Source organism: Mus pahari, chromosome 4, assembly GCF_900095145.1.
Source record: "Mus pahari chromosome 4, PAHARI_EIJ_v1.1, whole genome shotgun sequence".
Taxonomy (NCBI): Eukaryota; Metazoa; Chordata; class Mammalia; order Rodentia; family Muridae; genus Mus; species Mus pahari.
In genome coordinates, this window is record NC_034593.1 from 139381000 (window position 1) to 139398542 (window position 17543).

The following is a 17543-nucleotide window of genomic DNA, read 5'->3' on the forward strand; positions in this document are numbered from 1 at the left end:
CTAATTGAGAAAATACTTTACAGCTGGATCTCATGTAGGCATTTCCTCAACTAAAGCTCCTTTCTCTGTGATAACTCCAGCTGTGTCAAGTTGACACAAAACTAGCCAGTACACTAGGAAACTCGAGTATTTTAAGTTTCTAAAGATCTGATAGTTTTAATATATGTTTTACTTAAACTTTTCTTTTTATTTAATTGTAGATAGTGGTGGCCTACCAGAAAGGTCTTGTATGCTAACTGGAACACCTGAATCTGTCCAGTAAGTCTGACCATGTTAAGTCTACTTACAGGAAGGCTGTGGAGACCACAAGCTTTGTTTTCATAGCGTCTGCACCATTCTCTTCTGCTTATTACCTTGAAATTTTCACTATAAAAGTTTACATTATTGTGCCTTTCTTAAAATAGGGTTCACCATCTGAACCTAAGACAGAGAATGTTAAAGCCAAAGACTAAGGCAGTAACTCAGGCATTTAGGTGCTTTCCTCCCAAGTAGGAAGGACTGAGTTTAATCCTAAAACGACACAGGCACATTTTGGGGACTTGGTAACCAGCCAGCTAACACTATGGGTTCAAAGTCATTGAAAGACCTTGCCTCAAGGTACCTATCACAAAAAAGGTACTGGTGGTTGTAATTTGACCTATACACCTACCATAGGTTTCTACACAGACTCAGAAATTATTAAAACCTGAATTGCCTTGCACAAATATGTTAATATTGTCACCTAAAAGTCATAACCAATATAGTCAGGAAAATTTTATATTCCTGTTTTTCTCTTCCACTCAAGTATTATCATCCTACACTGAGATTTAACACCTTTCCTTGTTTTGTTTTTTGTTTTTTGTTTTGTTTTTTTTTTTTTTTGGTTGGTTTTTTTGTTTTTTTTTTTTTTTTTTTTTTTTTTTTTTTTTTTTTTTTTTTTTTTTTTTGGTCTAGTATTTGAGATACTGTTGTACGTTCATTTGCCTAGGACCATCAATTTCTATTTCAAGAAATTCCTGATTAAACTGATTTTTTTTTTCTTCATTCCTAATATTTTAGGAGTAATTTCTTCTAAGAGTTTATAGACAGATTTGGAAATTACATATCATAAAAATATCTTTGAACGTCGTGTTCTATTTGTTTTTGTTTGTTTGTTTTTCGAGACAGGGTTTCTCTGTGTAGCTCTGTCTGTCCTGGAACTCACTCTATAGACCAGGCTGGCCTCGAACTCAGAAATCTGCCTGCCACCGCCTCCCAAGTGCTAGGATTGAAGGTGTGCGCCACCACTGCCCGTCATGTTCTATTTTTTAACACAGTGCCTTAAAGGACACCTGTACCATTGAAATGTCCCCTTTAAAAGTTTATATATTGTGCCTTTTAGTATCCTTCAAGCTTTGCTTCTAAGAACTGCATTAACAGTTCTCTTTTCAAGGTACAGACTAGTAGTATACTAGTATACTATTTAGCCAGTTGGTGTTTGACATGGTAGATGGAATTTTTTTTTTTTTTTTTGGTTTTTTGAGACAGGGTTTCTCTGTATAGCCCTGGCTGTCCTGGAACTCACTTTGTAGACCAGGCTGGCCTCGAACTCAGAAATCCGCCTGCCTCTGCCTCCTGAGTGCTGGGATTAAAGGCGTGCGCCACCACGCCCGGCTTTTTTTTTTTTTTTTTTTTGGAATATTTTTAAATCACTGTATTTATTTGGTGTGTAGATACTTCATTACCGCTCATTTTACATTCCTTTGGTTTAGGTTCTTGCCTCCAACCATGAAATGCGTCCAAATTCAGATACCATATTTAGAGTTTACTTTAAACCTGACTAAGATAAAAACTGCTGACTGTTAGTATTGTGGGATAAGGTTGGTTATGCTACATATTTTTTATGAAGATTAATTTGTTAACAGATCAGCAAAAAGATTATTGGACCAGATTGTTGAAAAGGGAAGACCAGCCCCTGGCTTTCATCATGGTGATGGACCTGGAAATGCAGTTCAGGAAATCATGATTCCAGCCAGCAAAGCAGGACTGGTTATTGGAAAGGGGGGAGAGACGATTAAACAGCTTCAGGTATAATTATACTGTAAAGAATATTAAGTCTTTTGAAGCCACTTTTTGTTTTTTACTAACATTATTTTCATGGTTTTAATAGGAACGGGCTGGTGTTAAAATGGTTATGATTCAAGATGGGCCTCAAAACACTGGTGCTGATAAACCTCTTAGGATTACTGGTGATCCATACAAAGTTCAGGTAAGCCTCACTTTGTCTTTTATATATAAAGGCTGGGGGGGTGGACAAAATACGCATTAAAATTTTTTTTGACAAATATTCTGAATTAGATAACTTTCTATTATAGCAAGCCAAGGAAATGGTATTAGAATTAATTCGTGATCAAGGTGGTTTCAGAGAAGTGCGGAATGAGTATGGCTCAAGAATAGGAGGAAATGAAGGGATAGATGTAAGTAAGAATTCTGAAGCAGCAATGGTTGTATCCTAATCCATGGGTGTACTAGTGTTTTTCCTGCTTTGAATTAAATGGACTTAACTTCATGTCCCTTTTCTTATTTTCTTCCTTGGGGTCTTTTTATCTTGTTATTTTTATGATCATTTAGTATATTTACTTTTAAGATTATATGGAGATGAGTTTTTGAGAAATGTCTTTTAAAATATATTTTTACTTAAGGTCCCAATTCCAAGATTTGCTGTTGGCATTGTAATAGGAAGAAATGGAGAAATGATTAAAAAAATACAAAATGATGCTGGTGTTCGAATTCAGTTTAAGCCAGGTAAGCTTAAGGTATAATTTAATGTTCTAAGAATTGATAGCTTTTAATCTTGACATTCATAATTGGTTTGTCACAATAATTTATTCGGGTTTTTTGTTGTTTTAGATGATGGAACAACACCTGATAGAATAGCGCAGATTACAGGACCTCCAGACAGATGTCAGCATGCTGCAGAAATAATCACAGACCTTCTACGAAGTGTTCAGGTTTGATAGGAAATTAACATTTTCAGTTTGCTTTCATTGGAAAAGTTTTTATCATGCCTGAAAGAAAAAAACACCCCTCTGGGTTATGTTAGAATTTGTTGGCAGTGTTAAAATGACTGACATTAAGTTGCTTTAAGGTAAACATTTTAGAGTAGAATTGCATAGATGTTCTGCCTTATTTACCCCAGTGCATCTGAATTTTTATTTCTATGGATATTTGTGCCTATGAGAGCCAAAGGAAATTTTTCTGAAGTTGGTTCTCTATTCTGTGGGTCTTAGAAATTAAACCCAGGTCATTATGCATGTATGGGTAGTCTCCCAATATACTTAAAAGTGGAAGTTATTACTTAGTTGACTATTTTTGTCAAGTAATGTTTGACGTCATCTCTTAATTTCATTGTTTCGAAATATGAGCGTTGGGGGGTAATAAGCCAATAGTTCTGTTACAGAGTTTATTTTGTTTTCTCCTTTCTTAGGCTGGCAATCCTGGTGGACCTGGACCTGGAGGTCGAGGACGAGGTAGAGGTCAAGGAAACTGGAATATGGGACCACCTGGTGGACTCCAGGAATTTAATTTCATTGTGCCAACTGGGAAAACTGGATTGATAATTGGAAAAGGCAATGTATTTTAAACTCTTTGTTTTGACATACTGTTTTGTTTTGTTTTTTCTGGATACTTGTAAACAAATGATGCCGTTTATAATTTTTTGGTGCATCTTAATAGGAAAGAGGTCTTAACACGGCAGCTAAAATAACACTCTTTAATGTATGTTAAAAATGGGATTGTGTCTCGACTGCTTCTAGGGAAAGGGGACCAAAAGTCTGTCAGTTACAAAACTTGATCCTAATTAAAATGGGTTTTGTTGGTGTTTTTTGTTTTGTTTTGCATTTAATGTCTTTGTTACTTACAAAACCTGTTTATTGAAATACTTTTCTGTTCTAACCCATATTAGGGTGTGTGTATAGTAGGGCGTGTATGAAGTAAACTTTGTGTTTTGTATGAGTTCTAGATGGAAGAACAGAATACATAGAAAATCTTAACTTTAATGAGCAAAGTAATAGGTGTTTTTTTTTTTTTAAAAGAAAGAAAGAAAATAGTATTTCTGCAGACATGGTGACAGACACCTTTAATCCCAGCACTTAGTAGGCAGAGGCAGGAGTTTCTCTCTGAGTTTGAAGCCAGCATGACCTACAGGGTGAGTTATAGGACAACCAGGGCCACACAGAGACCCTTGTCTCAGGAAAAAAGGTATTGCTTGCATTCTGTGAACTTAGTGTCTTGTCTGGTTTTAGGAGGTGAAACCATAAAAAGCATAAGCCAACAGTCTGGTGCAAGAATAGAACTTCAGAGAAATCCTCCACCTAATGCAGATCCCAATATGAAGTTATTTACAATTCGGGGCACTCCACAGCAAATAGACTATGCTCGGCAACTCATAGAGGAGAAGATTGGGGTAAGTACCTTCGTTTATAGCACAGTTCCTAGTAACTCTCAAACGCACTAAATCAAGTGTACTGTGGGAAAATACATAATTTCTAGTATGAAATTGCAGATGCTGTGATATAGTGTATACACATATATTAACATAGGAAAGATATCCAAAATACAAGTACCATGATTAAGCATGCAGTTAAAAGTCTATGAAAAATCACCTTATATTTGAATGTCTATAGATAAAGAGAAAATATTTGCTAGTTACAGGAATTCAGTATTCTATCAAGGTCCACACTGCCTATCCCTTATCAGTCAAACTAGTATATCTCCTTTTCTACTGAAGTAATTTATATTTTCTGGCTTTTGGACTGACTGCCAGTCATCAGAGGTTTGAAATGTAGGTTTACTTTGATGGATCTTATCTGTGGATCTCCCTGACCACCTTACCTAGCCAGTTAATGAGCTTCATGTTTACATAGACTGTAGAGGACCAGTTGTTGGACACTAATGTCAGTGTTGATCCTGAATTCCACATGCACCTGCACAACATTACAAGTCACATGGAGATCACATACTAAATATACAGCCACCCTTTGTAGAAATAAAGGGAAAGTAAATTAAGCCCAGCGTGTTTTCAGAGATATTCTATGGGGCAGTAGTGGCATGTTCCTTTAATCCCAGCACTTGGGAGTCAGAGGCAGGTGGTCAGCCAGGGCTGTATAGAGATACCCTGTCTTTTAAAAAAAAAAAAAAAAAATCAAAGGTGTTTCATGTGATTTTGGTACATGCTCAATTTTGGAACTGTTTCTGGTGATAAAACATACAGATTTAAATTAGTAAAAACTCTGTAGATGGGCAATACAGTTTGATTTGGTGAGTTATTTAAATAGGACACAAAGGGCAAGAGGGGCTGGACATAGCAAGTTAGTGAGAGATGAATATTTTAAAATGTTAGGCTATTTTGAAGGAATAAAAAAGTATTTTAGAATTACTGATATTGATCAGATATTCTTTAGGATTCTCCTTTGATATTATAAGTGGGTACAGAAGTTTAAGAAAAGACATTAGTTTTGTAGTGTTCATAATTGTAATTGTCCACAAACTGAAGATGTTTTTCTAAAATAAACCCTTTGTGCTTTTTCTTTTTTGTTTTGTTTTTGAGATGGTATATCATTATGTAGACTAGGCTAGCCTTGAATTCACAGAGGTCTGTCTACCTGCCTTTTCTCCTCAGTGCTAGAATGAACAGCATGTACCACCTAGATCAGATGAACTGATTGATGACTTGAATGATGCCTGGAATCCCCATGGGTCAGTTGGTGCTTCCGTACTCACAGCTGCAGCACTTGGGTGTTAGTTTGAGGGGCTGGAGAGGTGTTACAGTAGTTGAGAGCGCTTCCCCTTTTGTACAAGACAAATTGAGTTCCCAAAAAGTTTGTAACTCTGGCACCAGGGAATCTGGTGCTCTTTTCTCTTTTTGGGCACCCACATGTACCATGTATACATGTAAAATAAGTGTGTAGGGTGTAGCTAGGATGTAGAGGACTTGGCTAGCAAGTGCTGACCTCAGGACCTAGTACTGGGGGGAAAAGATTAAAATTATATTCTTAAAAATTGTAGGCATTTCGTTTTATTTGTTAGTATTAGTTGTTATTAACTGAAAAAAGAAATGATTTAGGGCATTTATATCCAGTGGTCCTTGAAGGTTTTGCAGGGTGGCCTGACTAACAGGAAATGGTGCTGGGTATAGTAGAACATGCTTTTAAATCCAAGACTTGGTAGTCAGGGGCAGTTTAAGGCCATCATGGTCTACATGGTGAGTTCAAGGCTACCAAAAGCTACATACTAAGACCCTGTCTCCAAATAGGAAGATTAGTAAAAGTATTGTGATATCAATATATAAAATGCAATAATGTGTTAGAACTGTAAGGGAAGATTTCATGCTGTTTAGAAAGTTACAATAGGTGACATTATCTAAATGGGATTTCCAAGACATTACAGTTGAGATTGAGAATACCATGTGTGGTTTTGTTTGTTTTTGTTTTTCCGAGACAGGGTTTCTCCGTATAGCCCTGGGTGTCCTGGGAGTCATTCTGTAGACCAGGCTGGCCTCGAACTTAGAAATCTACCTGTCTCTGCCTCCCAAGTGCTGGGATTAAAGGCGACATTTTATTTCTTGCACCATAAAGCGAAGAGGGTAAATTTAATGGAAAAGAGTAGTTGGACTTTGAATTACTCAACCATTACATTGTTTGAGAATATTTATTTATTGTTTGTTTTTTCTTTTTTTTAATAGGGCCCAGTAAATCCTTTAGGGCCACCTGTACCCCATGGGCCCCATGGGGTTCCAGGTCCTCATGGGCCTCCTGGACCTCCAGGGCCAGGAACTCCAATGGGACCATACAACCCTGCACCTTACAATCCTGGACCACCTGGCCCAGCTCCTCAGTAAGTACCACATTTGGTTGGTTCTGGGCTTTCCCTAAAGATCCTAAGTATTGAGGGCTGGAGAGATGATGATGGCTCAGTAGTTCAGAGCACTTGTTTCTTTTGCAGAGGGACCTGAGTTCACTTCCCAGCACCACACAGGGGTTCGAAGCCATGACAGGTTCCAGGGTATCTTGACAGCAACACTAGGCATACATAGCTCATATACATATATGCAATACATGCAGAGGCAAACCTACACATAAAATAAATAAAGCTGGCTTTTATTAATGGTATTTGTGTTTGGTTTCCCCACCCCTAGCGGTCCTCCAGCCCCATATGCTCCCCAGGGATGGGGAAATGCGTATCCACATTGGCAGCAACAGGCTCCTCCTGACCCAGGTAAAAGATAATCTATTAATATGTTAGCTTCATTGTATACTACTTGTCACAGTCCTAAAATATCTATTGTATGTGCGATCTTTTAAGGCACTTCCCCTGCAGTGTAAGATGACACTGCTGTCTAGTATGTTGTGACTTTATTCATAGTAGTCCATATTTATAAAATAATGTGTCTAACACTACTATGTTCTCAAATAATAATATAAGTTATTTTATTGCTGATAAGGCGCCTTAAAATTAGGTCCCTTAATTACCAAAACAGGAAAGTACATTTATTTTTCTCTCTTGTAATCTGGATTTTCTGTAGCATGGTTCTCATTATATCCTCCCATACTGTTTTGTTTCTACTCCATCATGATCAAGAATCAACTTGGAAATAGGACTTTTTTGTTGTTTTTCTTTTGTTTTTTTCACTTTGCAGCCCCTGTAGTTTGATTCATTTTAAAGGTTTCAAAGAGTGTTCTGAGTTATAGATTGATTTCTACATGGTGTATTTTTTTAAAATCAAAGTTGATTTAAATGTAATTGCTTTGTTGGATTTATTAAATGTTTTACTATCTCAATGTATGTTAAATTCATAGGAACTTTGCTCAATCACCAAATAACCACAACTTCTATTCATTTAAGAAACAACTTGAGCCGGGCGGCAGTGGTGAATACGCCTTTAGTCCCAGCACACAGGAGACAGAAGCAGGCAGATCTCTGAGTTCGAGGACAGCCTGATCTACAGAGCATGTTCAAGGATAGCCAGGGACACACAGGAAAAATCCTGTCTCAAAAAAAAAAAAGAGAAAGCAGAAAAAGAAATAACTTGAATTGTGGTGGCATCTGAATATGAAAGATGAATGTATGTCTATTAGCAAGAGTGCATTCCCAGGGCAGACAGGAATGGTACGGGTGTAAAAGAAGCATCAGCTATGACTTTCTTTGTAAGAGGTTTAAAAGTGAATCTTTTCCTTCTAACAAACATTTAGAAGTGGCATGATTAAATTGAGTTGGAACAGGTTAAATAGAAGGTTTTATATGGGTAATTCAGTTTCATGGGATTGCTCAAATGAGTGATGTTTGGTATTAGCACTGTAAGGTCTGGTCAGTGAGTATGACTTCCAACATTACCTGGAAGACTGACTGCTCTCAGGTTTATCCACAGGTTACTGACTTGGGATAATATGTTGCTTAAATTTGACTTAGAAGTCAAGTATTTTATTGTCTGCATTTTCAAGAAACTGCTGCTATGAGGTTGAGGTTTATATAGATGTCAAAAATTTAATCTTCAATCTTAAATGGATAATAGGTGAATTCAACCTATGTAAAAGAATAGTGAGCTCTTAGTACCTGCTAATTGCAAATCAAAAAGTGTGGGTTTGGGGTTTTTTTTTTGTTTTGTTTTTTGGGTTTTTTTGGTTGTGGGGACTTGTGAATAGGGCAGCAGCTAAAACTTGAGTGTTGGGAGATGGTAAAAGAGAAATGGAATTAATAGGATAAGCCACAGTGCTGGGGATAAGCATTAGAACCTGAGTTCTATTCCTCCCACCTGTTTTAAAGAAAAATAAATAAAATGCTTTAATAAAGCTTGTAATTTTTTTTTTTTTTTTTTTAATCTGGATTCTAAAGTACCTGTTAACTTAAAAGGATCCGTAAAGTTTCCTGGCCAGCTCTTGTAACCAAGTCTGTGAGCTCTGGGTTCGAGGAGAAATCCTATCTCAAAAAATTAGGAAGGGAGGCTGGAGAGATGGCTCAGTGGATAAGAAAAGCACTGACTGTTCTTCCAGAGGTCCTGAGTTCAATTCCCAGCAACCACATGGTGGTTCACAACCATCTGCATTGGGATCTGATGCCCTCTTCTGGTGTGTCTGAAGACAGCTTCAAGTATACTCATATACAAAAATAATTATTTTTTTAAAAAATTAGGAAGGGTAGCTCAGTAATTATAAAGGTCTTACTGCTCTTTCAGAGGATGAAAGTTGAGATTCAGTTACTCTAACACCTTCTGGTCTCTTTAGTAACCCACATTTATTTAGATACACACAGGTACACATAGCTAGAAATGGAACTTTATGTATAAAACAAGGTGAACATGATAAGGGAGAACATCCAGAATCAGTCTCTGGCCTCCATACACGTTTACACACATAAACAACATGCTACTACATGATGGATAAGCTAGGAGGTCCATATCATGAAAGATATTTACAACAGACGGGCACACACATGTAGCCCGAACACTGGAAAAAGTAGAGGAAGAAAAGGTAAAGTGTTGGAAATCGGCCTGTGTTAAATGGGACATGATCTCAAAAATGGGTACAGGAGATTTTAAATGATAAAGTATGCTTGAACTATCCTGAAGGTTATAGAAAAATGATAGAGCAGTAATTTCAGGATTGTGACTGTGAAATAAATATAAAGTGCATGTATCTAATCTTTGTTCTTTTCTTGTGCAAATTAGTCCATAACTGTCTTCTATACAGAACTGTTGCACTTTGCAGCTTAACTTGTTGGGTGAAAAAAAGCAAAGACACAGGATTGGGCTGAGACAAACCATTGGATCATCCATTTATATACCAGTTCCACCAATCACTAGGAAATTACTTAATACCTGTAATCTAGGAAATTACTTAATACCCGAGGCTGAAGTTTCTGAACTAAAAGCCAAGTGATAATCATACTAGAAAATTTTGAAAGTTTCCATTTGCTATTGATAACTTTTGAGCCTATTTGTCAGGAATCACCAAAAAGGTAAGGATTAATTTCTCAAGTTTACATATTAACCTTCAACCCTCTCTTTCTTTTTAAATTCCAGCCAAGGCAGGAACAGATCCAAACTCTGCAGCTTGGGCTGCTTACTATGCTCACTATTACCAACAGCAGGCACAGCCCCCACCTGCAGCTCCTGCTGGGGCACCAGCTACAACCCAAACCAATGGACAAGGTAACTACGGTAATAAAAGATTTCATTTCCTATTTTAAAGCTAAAGTTTGTGTTTGGATTCATGTATGAAGTCATAACAAAACTTTGTTTCAGTCCTGAGAATTGTTGGGCCTTGTGCATGACGGTATCATTAGGTTAGATCCTCAGGCATAAGGTTTTGAAGACTCAGTTGTGACTTTGGGTAAGCAAACTAAGTCAAATAATAGTTGGAAGAATAATGCCTTAAATAATGAGACTGTTAACTGTCCTTCCCCGCCCCCATTTACTTCGCTACCTTGATATGAAGAGAGCTACTGAAAACTGTACTTGGAGACATAAAATCATATTACCCTTTTACAGAGTATATTCATTCCAGAATAAATAACCATCAAGGACTTTAAAGTCACATCATTGATATACCACTATTATACACAACCCTTGCTTAGTTCACCAACTGACCCAGTGTTTTCATTAGATCTGTTAAGTCTCATCAAGCTAGAGCAGTTTCTTGGTCTTCTTTTATGTCTCTAATAAGAGGATAACTCAGCAATTAGATAGCTGCCAAGCTATAGAGTTACTAACCATGGTTGTTTAAATGGTCTTGATACTACCAGCCTGTTTTCTGCACTATACTACTACTATGTACTATAAAGAATTACCTAGTGTTTTCTGGTACATTTTACTGGAATAATGTCACTATCCTATCCATTGAACTTCCGCCTCAGCCTTAGTCTGTATTAATAAACCTTGCCTTAGTAAACTACTGTTACAGTAGCTGTTAACTGTGTTAGTTTCTATCACTGTATATTAGTTGCTATTTTACTACAAGAAAGAGATTGCCCTTTTTTAACTACTTCCATTATATTGTCCTAGATTGTGGGTGGTTGGGATTATCTTCAAGGTGGCCCTGGTGCCTAACACAGTAAGATAACTTTGTCTTCTCAGCTCCAATCAACGATTCATTCCTTTTTTTTTTCCTTTCTCTTTTTTCCTAAGGATAGAATTTAGATATCAGTCTAAGTATACTAATTGCTATCTAAATGTCACTAATTATAATCCTGTCCAAATTAGAACTAAAAGGTATGTTTGGGACTGGCAGTCAGTCAATAGTACTTGTTCCTGCAGAAAACCCAGGTTTGATTACTAGTGCCCACATGGTAACTCACACTGAAACTGATTCCAGGGGATCCAGTGCCCTTTTCTGATCTGTGAGAGCTCCAGATACCTGGGGTGCACAGATTATACATATGGACAAAATGCTCACACATAAAATTAAATGGTCAGAGTATCTTTAAAAACATGCAGAACAACAACACGTGCCTACTAAAAAATCACATGACTATATACAACTTTTTTATTTAACCTTTAATAATTCTGTTCTAGTGCTTCAAAACTATTTGTGACTTTTCTAAAAATGTGTGCAGGAGATATCAAGGGATAAACCATGCTTGAACTATCCTTAAAAATGGATAGAAACTTCATGTTGTGTATTTCTCTCGTGTGCATTTATTTACTGTCCCCAGTTTTTATGTCCACCCCTTCTATACCCACTGTCATTATCCCCAACAAACACTTGCACAACTCCATGGTAGACTGCTAATTACAGTACTGATGGTGTAGAAGCAAAAGTGCATAATAGCCTTCAAAAACTTTAATATTGTTTTGTTTGTTTTTTTAAAAAGGAGATCAGCAGAATCCAGCTCCAGCTGGACAGGTTGATTATACAAAGGCTTGGGAAGAGTACTACAAGAAAATGGGTATGCTGTATATTTTCAGTCTTATCTTTTTTATTTTATTAATTAAACTGAAGTAAATACACATTACAAAGTTAGAATAATTAGTAACAAAATATTTGCTTTTTTTTTTTTTTTTTAAATACTTGAGGTAGCTCATCTGTATGTTTTTATAATGTTAAAGTTTATATTAAACAAGCTAGGAAGTGGTGATACATGCCTTTTGGTTTTTTTATAGCCTTAGCTGTCCTGGAACTCACTCTGTAGACCAGGCTGGCCTCGAACTCAGAAATCTGCCTGCCTCTGCCTCCCAAGTGCTGGGATTAAAGGCGTGTGCCACCACTGCCTGGCAATACATGCCTTTAATCCCAGTATTTGGAAGGTAGAGGTAGGTTTATCTCTGAGTTTGAGGCCAGCCTTGTCTACAAAGCAAGTTGCAGGACACTTGGGATTGTTAGACAGAAAAGCAGAAATAATAATAATAAACAGGAAAGGTGACATTCTGAAACTTACTGGGAAGTTAAGACATATTAAGGGCAATTCAAGAAATTCTTATAATTGTGCTTATATGGCAAAGAAATAAAATTGTCAGCAAGCTAATAACTAAAATCTGACATTTCCTTACTAGGTAATAATATATGGCTCTATTACTGTACTTTTGTGTAGTGGTCTGAATGGAATGAGATTAAATTTTAGACCAGCAAAGTAGTTGTATCACTGGCTTTACTGCAAAATAAGCAGGAAATTAGCCCACAGTGACATTGCTTTAATGCTAAACATTTGCATGCATTGAAAAGGAAAAAAGGATGACCTTCTTTTAAAAAGATTTTAACAACTATTGAACGTAATTCTTAACAAAGCCATGGTGATTGTGTAAGTGTATTTCTTGTTGGTGATACAGCTTTCTACAAAGCTGCTTTCAGACTAAAGAGGTTTTATATTTGAACAACTGTTTGGGGAAATGATGTGATGACAAACTTCTGCAATGAACAGATGGGCTGATAACTTTTCTTAACCTACTGATCTCAAGCAGGTTCTAACAGTTGAACCTTAGCAATAGAAACTTGAAACCTGCCAGGCAGTGGTGGCGCACACCTTTAATCCCAGCACTTGGGAGGCAGAGGCAGGCAGATTTCTGAGTTCATGGACAGCCTGGTCTACAGAGTGAGTTCCAGGACAGAGAAAACACTGTTTGCGGGGTGGGGAGGAACTTGAAACAATATTATGTGTAATTAGAATGATTACATAATTTCTTTTTTGAACTGGGATATTTTTGAGAGTAGATGGAAATGTATTAATCATTCCATGATAGCCGGTGGTCAAGGTATATATCAGCTGTGCTGAAGTAATGCTGCTTATTTATAAGAAATTGAGTATGTTAAGGTGAAAGTGCATTAACTCCATTATTTATTTTTACTGTGTAGTGTACCAGGTATATTTGTGTGTTGATTGGGTAGAAACCTGGTAACTGAATTAGGTAATTAGGACAGAATAAGGTTGGCGTCTGTACACAATTATGTCATTATTTGTTTACATGACTAATTGAACAATTCCCTGTCATAAATCTTTAAAAATACTGTTTTAGGTAATTTAGTTAATCATTGAATGAGTATTTTTTTTTCTTTTTTCTTTTCTTTTTTTTTTTTTGAATGAGTATTTTTAATTGTGTGATAGTTATAAAAATCATTTTTCCCTGTAAAATGTTTAACTACAATTTTTTCTGAAAGTATTGTCCTTGATAATTTTTTTTAGGATAATCATAAATTAAGAGACCTTAAAGCAAAAGGTTCAGAATAGGAGCTCAGAAGGTAGATGGCTAAGAGTGCTTAATGACCTGTGTTCAAATCCCCACTACCTATCTTAAAAGCCCAATCATGGACTGTTGCATGTTGGGAAGCAGTTGCAGGAGCTTGCTAGCCAACTGTGGTTTCAGTAAAAGGAGTCAGGGGAGTAAGGTACAGAGAGATAGAGGAAGACCCCTGATGGTTTCCTCTGGCCTTGCATGTATGTATGTGTGCATACTCAGCCATGTCCACAAGTTCAGTCTTGGTGTGTTTTAAATGGAAGAGAGGAGAAGAAATTGGGAAATAAAAAACTTGAAGGCCCATGGTTTTTTTATAAGTTCTCCCCTCTTGATGTTTTGTTTGTTTATTATCCGTAAGTACATTGTGTAGCTCTCTTCAAACATGCAGGGCATCAGATCTCGTTTCGGGTGACAGTGAGCCACCATATGGTTGCTAGGATTTGAACTCGGGACCTTTGGAAGAAGAGTCAGTGCTCTTACACACTGAGCCATCTCACCAGCCCCTCTTGGTGTTTTTTTTGAGTGGAGTTTTGTTTGGGTAATGGGCGGGGTTTTTTTTTTTTTGTTTGTTTGTTTGTTTTTTAGTACAATTTTGAATTTCTCTCTCTGCCACAATGATCAGTTTATTCACACATATTCAGAACTCTACTTCTAATTTTTCCTCTTAAAACCAAAGGGGGGGTTAATAGACTGTAAATTTATCATCATTTCCTCAGTAGCAAAACTCCACTAAAACATGAATTTCAATGCAACAACTCCAGAGAATCTTACAGATGAAATTCTAGATGAATGGAAAAAGTGTTTTAAGTCATGAGGAAGAACAGAATATACAATGATAGAAGTTGTGGGTAGAATAAAAACTTCTGTAATCAGTAAAGAATTAAGTGTCAGAGTGAAGAGTAAGGTAATTCCTATTTGGAGGAAATTTAAGTGAAGCCATTTTGGGGAATGCTTTTAAAATGGGGTATTGTAGGGCAGTGAGACAACTCCATTGGGTAAGACACTTGTGCAAAGACTGTTGACCTAGAAATTGAGGAAGGCAGATTTCTGACATCTACACATACATTCATGGCATGTGTGCTTGAGCGCACATATTCCATACACAACGAAATAATGCATTTGTTAAAGCACTTATAGTGTGTTAAGGACTGATAAAGTGGACTTTGAAGGCAACTAATACAATAATACCTTAGCGCCCAGAGGAAGTAAAAGCGTTGGAAATTTCAAAACGTTAAAAAAGTTGGAAAAATTGTGCATTGTTGACAGGTTTGGACAGCATGTTCAGCCAAATGCTTTTTATTTATATTTTATGCCTGGGCCATTGCAAAGTAAGTTGCAGACCAATTTGTTTTAAATATATTGAATAATATCCTCTGTTCTTAACAATTGTAATGTCTCTGTCAACTGTCATTTGCAGTTAACTTGCTTGTTTACAAAATCAATTCAGTTTTTCTAGAATTTGATTTTTATCATTTGATAACTCAGAATGGTCACTTAAAGCAAAATTACCCATAAAAGCTGAGTTTTACATCTTTCATTGAACTTTATTTCAGCTGCCAGTTTTTTAGTAAAGCCATACTGTAATATAAACTCAGTATGTCTTTTGTTTCATTGTGTGTGTCATAAATATCTTTCAATACTTCTCTGTAGTTTAAGACTAGTAATATAGTGTGTAATGTGTGTGGTGGCACATACACACATTTAGTCCCAGTACTCGGGGCAGCAGCGGGTAGATCTCCAAGGATGAGTCCAGCCCTGGATAGTGAGACCCTTTCTCAGTTAGCAAAAAAAACAAAGTGTTTCTTCTTTCCTTGTCAAGGATTATATCTGAATCTTTCCCATTGTTTAAAGGTATGTGAGTTTGGGTCATTTTGTCTTTTACTAATCACGCTGAACTAAAAGACTGAAACTTGTGATTGAAATGAAAAGAGCATCTTTGCCATTTCTTGTGTGCTTCACTTTCCCCCCTCATTCTCCCTCCCTATCTAAGGCATACTTAAGATAAACAGTAACTGAAGGGGCAATGAGGCCCAGATAATCCTAGCTCTTGGGAAGTTGCCAAGAGGATAACAAGTTTTGAGCCAGCCTGTGCTACATAAGTGAAACCCTGTGTTGAGATTAAAAACAAGAACTATTGACCCTCTGTGCCTTTCATTATAAGCTGTACTTATGGTACATACATTTTTGTATTAAAGTTGAGGGGGTGTTTTAGGTCACAAGGACAGACACAAGGTTATTAAAAGGCTTGGAAGGAGTATTTTAAAAAGCAAGACACTGTGTTTACTAGAGAAGAGATACTGTGAGATTTGTAATTATAGTTGCAGCAATAAAGTTCTCTGTTTTCCTGAAGGTCAAGCAGTTCCTGCTCCTACTGGGGCCCCACCAGGTGGTCAACCAGATTATAGTGCAGCCTGGGCGGAGTACTATAGACAGCAAGCAGCATATTATGCCCAGACAAGTCCCCAGGGGATGCCACAGCATCCTCCAGCACCTCAGGTATAATACATTTGCTATTTTTTTGTTTTGTTTTTCTTTTCCACTCCAACCATGTTTTCTGCATGTTTGTTTATTTGGGAATGAATATGTTTTACTTTTTACTTGCTAAAGTGTAACTACATGAGATATTGTGTTGTGTTTGGGGACTCAGTTTTTCTAATAATGTTTTCTGGCATCTGAGAGCTATTTTTATAATGCCTTTGATTTTAAAAATAAATTTTCTTCCCCCAGGGATTTGCAAATCATGCAAGAAGCCACCATCATTTATATTAACCAGTTTTTCTTTCTTAAAGGATTCACTCCTGAATTAGCTCCATTTAAAGGATTTTCTTTAACTTTTTGTGTATCTCTTATGTATCTCTTCTGCACAGGGCCAATAATAAGAAGTGGACAATACAGTATTTGCTTCATTGTGTGGGGGAAAAAACCTTTGTTAAATATATGGATGCAGACGACTTGATGAAGATCTTAATTTTGTTTTTGGTTTAAAGTAGTGTTTTTTTCCCCCTCTTTTTTTTTTTTTATTTTGAAAATGTACAAAATATCTATCACTACTGATAGGAGGTTAATATTTCTGTGTAGAAATGAAAATTGGTTTGTTTTTAGTCTTTAGTGTAGATGTACACATTCCAGCAAATGTATTTGCAACTATTATGTGGTCGATGCTTTGTGATATAAATGTACTTTTTCAATGTATACTTTCACTTTTAAAATGCCTGTTTTGTGCTTTACAATAAATGATATGAAACCTCCTGTGTCGGTAAGTTGGATATGTGGGTAAAGGATTCATAGTTTCTTAGCAGTGATAAATTAAGATACATGTACACGAGTATATAAGCTTTCCCCATGAATTTCTGAGTTTTTAAACACTGGCATGTTTTTTCCCCTGTTGGAGTATAGTGGTAGATTGGAGGTCTTTTCTGTTGTATTTGGCTATTTCAGCACAAGTAATCTTGATATCTTCATGTTTTTCCTTCTATTTGATTAAAAGCTGCATGTGTATACAATGATCTTTAGTATACTTCCATTGCATTAACAGTGAAATTTCCTTTTATACATGAGCACTGTTTCAGACCTGTACTGCTGCTACAACAGTTAACCTTCCTGCTCTTCGCTTACCTCCCAGACTGTTTCAGCATAACTAATTTTGAACAGTTGCAGACAGTGATCTGAGGAGTTTATAAGAAACATTGTTTTTCATGAAAAGCAACTCTTTCAATGTATATGTTATAATAGTGTGTTTCTTTCTAAATTCAGGATAGAAAAGTAATAGAATGCGAAAGTATAGCTACATTGCATCTGCCATTGAAACATTTGGGGTATGAAAATGTTCAAGCTTTTTTTTTCTTTTTGCAGTATAGATAAGCTT

The 17543-nt window shown here is 36.5% G+C and overlaps 1 protein-coding gene across 12 annotated transcripts in view; it reads left to right on the forward strand.

Moving 5' to 3' along the window:
• The window catches only part of Fubp1 (far upstream element binding protein 1), a 24529-nt gene extending 7585 nt beyond the window's left edge, over positions 1-16944 (forward strand). For 3 of the 12 annotated variants that reach the window (XM_029537893.1, XM_029537894.1, XM_029537898.1), the window contains 14 exons: positions 201-258; positions 1884-2046; positions 2129-2227; positions 2334-2435; positions 2661-2763; positions 2869-2969; positions 3446-3587; positions 4263-4423; positions 6701-6852; positions 7154-7233; positions 10034-10171; positions 11824-11898; positions 16029-16174; positions 16406-16539. In XM_029537893.1, coding sequence (XP_029393753.1) covers positions 201-258; positions 1884-2046; positions 2129-2227; positions 2334-2435; positions 2661-2763; positions 2869-2969; positions 3446-3587; positions 4263-4423; positions 6701-6852; positions 7154-7233; positions 10034-10171; positions 11824-11898; positions 16029-16174; positions 16406-16447 — 1562 coding nt within the window. In that variant the 3' untranslated portion in view covers positions 16448-16539. Of the gene's footprint in view, positions 1-200; positions 259-1883; positions 2047-2128; positions 2228-2333; positions 2436-2660; positions 2764-2868; positions 2970-3445; positions 3588-4262; positions 4424-6700; positions 6853-7153; positions 7234-10033; positions 10172-11823; positions 11899-16028; positions 16175-16405 lie in introns of all 12 variants that reach the window. The other 9 variants (XM_029537896.1, XM_021197022.2, XM_021197023.2 and 6 more) reach the window with 6 other exon arrangements.
• The last annotated feature ends 599 nt before the right edge of the window (positions 16945-17543 follow it).